The sequence below is a fragment of the Microchirus variegatus genome, assembly GCF_963457635.1.
Source record: "Microchirus variegatus genome assembly, chromosome: 3".
In the NCBI taxonomy this organism is placed as follows: domain Eukaryota; kingdom Metazoa; phylum Chordata; class Actinopteri; order Pleuronectiformes; family Soleidae; genus Microchirus; species Microchirus variegatus.
Genome location: NC_139804.1, coordinates 15,938,931 through 15,940,983, shown reverse-complemented (window position 1 = coordinate 15,940,983; position 2,053 = coordinate 15,938,931). Strand labels below are relative to the sequence as shown.

General features: G+C 52.2%; 1 protein-coding gene across 1 annotated transcript; it reads left to right on the top strand.

Moving 5' to 3' along the window:
* Nucleotides 1-898: 898 nt before the first annotated feature.
* Nucleotides 899-1,690, top strand: rnf228 (ring finger protein 228; the record flags this gene model as incomplete). Its single annotated transcript, XM_083886072.1, has 1 exon — nucleotides 899-1,690. The coding sequence occupies one exon, from the start codon at nucleotides 899-901 to the stop codon at nucleotides 1,688-1,690; it is 792 nt and encodes a 263-aa protein (XP_083742198.1).
* Nucleotides 1,691-2,053: the final 363 nt, after the last annotated feature.

Below are 2,053 nucleotides of genomic sequence, written 5' to 3'. Positions count from 1 at the left end.
GAGAGATATATATTCAGTATGCGCATTGTACATACTGTTAATGACATTGACGTGTTTTTCAAATGTTACAAACAAAAACACTGCATGTGTGTGTCTGTGTGGGTGTTTGAACTTGTATTTGTTACCTCTTCAGGACCCTTTCTAGCATAACAGGGTCAGTGTTAATATTGGGTTTAGGTCAGGGTTAGGTATTTAGTTGTGATGGTTAAGGTTAAGGTAAGGGGCTCGTGAAGGCATTGTGTCTGAGTGTCCTCACTAAGATATAAAAACAAGTTTGTGTGTGTGTGTGTGTGTGTGTGTGTGTGTGTGTGTGTGTGTGTGTGTGTGTGTGTGTGTGTGTGTGTGTGTGTGTGTGTGTGTGTGTGTGGAATGGTGATTTTACGGGTACAGGCGACATTGTGTGAGTTCACGCGCACTTAATTGTAATTGTTACAGGAAACACTGTAGTGAATTGACCAAAATATGCGCATCCTTTTGTCTGACATCATGATCTGTGCACGTCACAGCTGCTGCTGCTTCCTCCTGCTGCTGCACACACCCAGAGCACTGACACAACAACATCTCTATGTGTGTGTGTGTGTGTGTGTGTTCAGTGGGATGCTGTGGATGGATGAATCCTCGGAACGGAGTCACCACCATTACATCATCTTTATTCCCACACAGCCTCAACAGGAGAGCACCACTTGTTTTTTTTTACAGGGATCAAAGAGCAGCAGCATCAGCAGCAGATTCAGTGTCTGCTCTCTTCATACATGACGCTGCTACATCACGAAGACACATGAGCAGCAGCAGCAGCTTCAGCAACAGCAACAGCAGCAGAGTCAATGAGGAGGGGCAGAGAAGAGGAGACGTGCACCGTCATCAGCATCTGTCCCTTTGTGCTCACCGGAGAATGTGAATGGCGAGAGATGACATGGCAGAGGTAGACCTGGCATCACACGGAGCAGCGGCGGAACCCCCGGGCAGCGGCGGCAGCGAGGCCTCCACCTCTGCGTTCCCCTACGAGGAGTACGAATGCAAAATCTGCTACAATTATTTCGACCTTGACCGCCGGGCCCCCAAGATCCTCGAGTGCCTGCACACGTTCTGCGAGGAGTGTCTGAACACGCTTCACCTCCGGGAGGAGCGGCCATGGCGCATCAGCTGCCCCGTCTGCCGCCACCGGACTCCGGTGCCGGACTATCGGGTGCAGAACCTGCCCAACAACACCAAGGTGACGGAGGATTTCCCGCTCTATATCGACTCGGATCCGCTTCCCCAGGACGCTCTGCCGCCCTACCCTCCACCGCTGCACCCGGCCCTCATCGCCCTGCGCCGGGAGGAGGCGTCGGGGACGTCCAGCGCCAGCCAGGCGACGCCGTCCACCACAGTGTCCACGGCCACGACACTCTCCCAGGACTCGGTGCGCTACGACAGCTGCCAGAGCTGCAAGCGCGTGGCTCTGACCACCGGCTGCGTGTGCGTGATCTTCTCCTTCCTGTCCATGCTGGTGCTGCTCTTCATGGGCCTGATCTTTGTGCACAGTCACAGCATTCCTCCCTCACCGGCGGGACCCATTTGCCTGTCGGTGGCCAGCATCCTGGCCATGTTCTCGGTGGTGGTCACGTGGCTCATCTGCTGGCTCAAATACAGACCGGACCATGAGACTGGTCGCTCCACCGCCACCACTAACTCCAGGAGAAACGCCTGACAGACAGACAGACTGACTGACTGACTGACAGACAGACAGACAGGCTGTGATGGACCTGTTGTTGTGCTGTGGGAGTGTGATCATGTACATATACTGACAGCTGATTCTCCTGCTCCCTTTACTTTTCTATAGGAAGAAAACCCCCAAAAATGGCCTTTAATCAGTATAGCAAACACCCAAAGGCCTTCGTGTTGTTCTCTAGAGCCAACATGACCCTTAAATAATCTTTAAAGGTCCAGTGTGTAACATTTCAGAACTGGCTTTCATCTGCAGAATTTGAAAACACATACCCATGAGAATGTGTTATGGTGTAAAAGGGGTGGTCCTGATGCCTCCATGTTTCTACAGTCGCAGTACTAATAC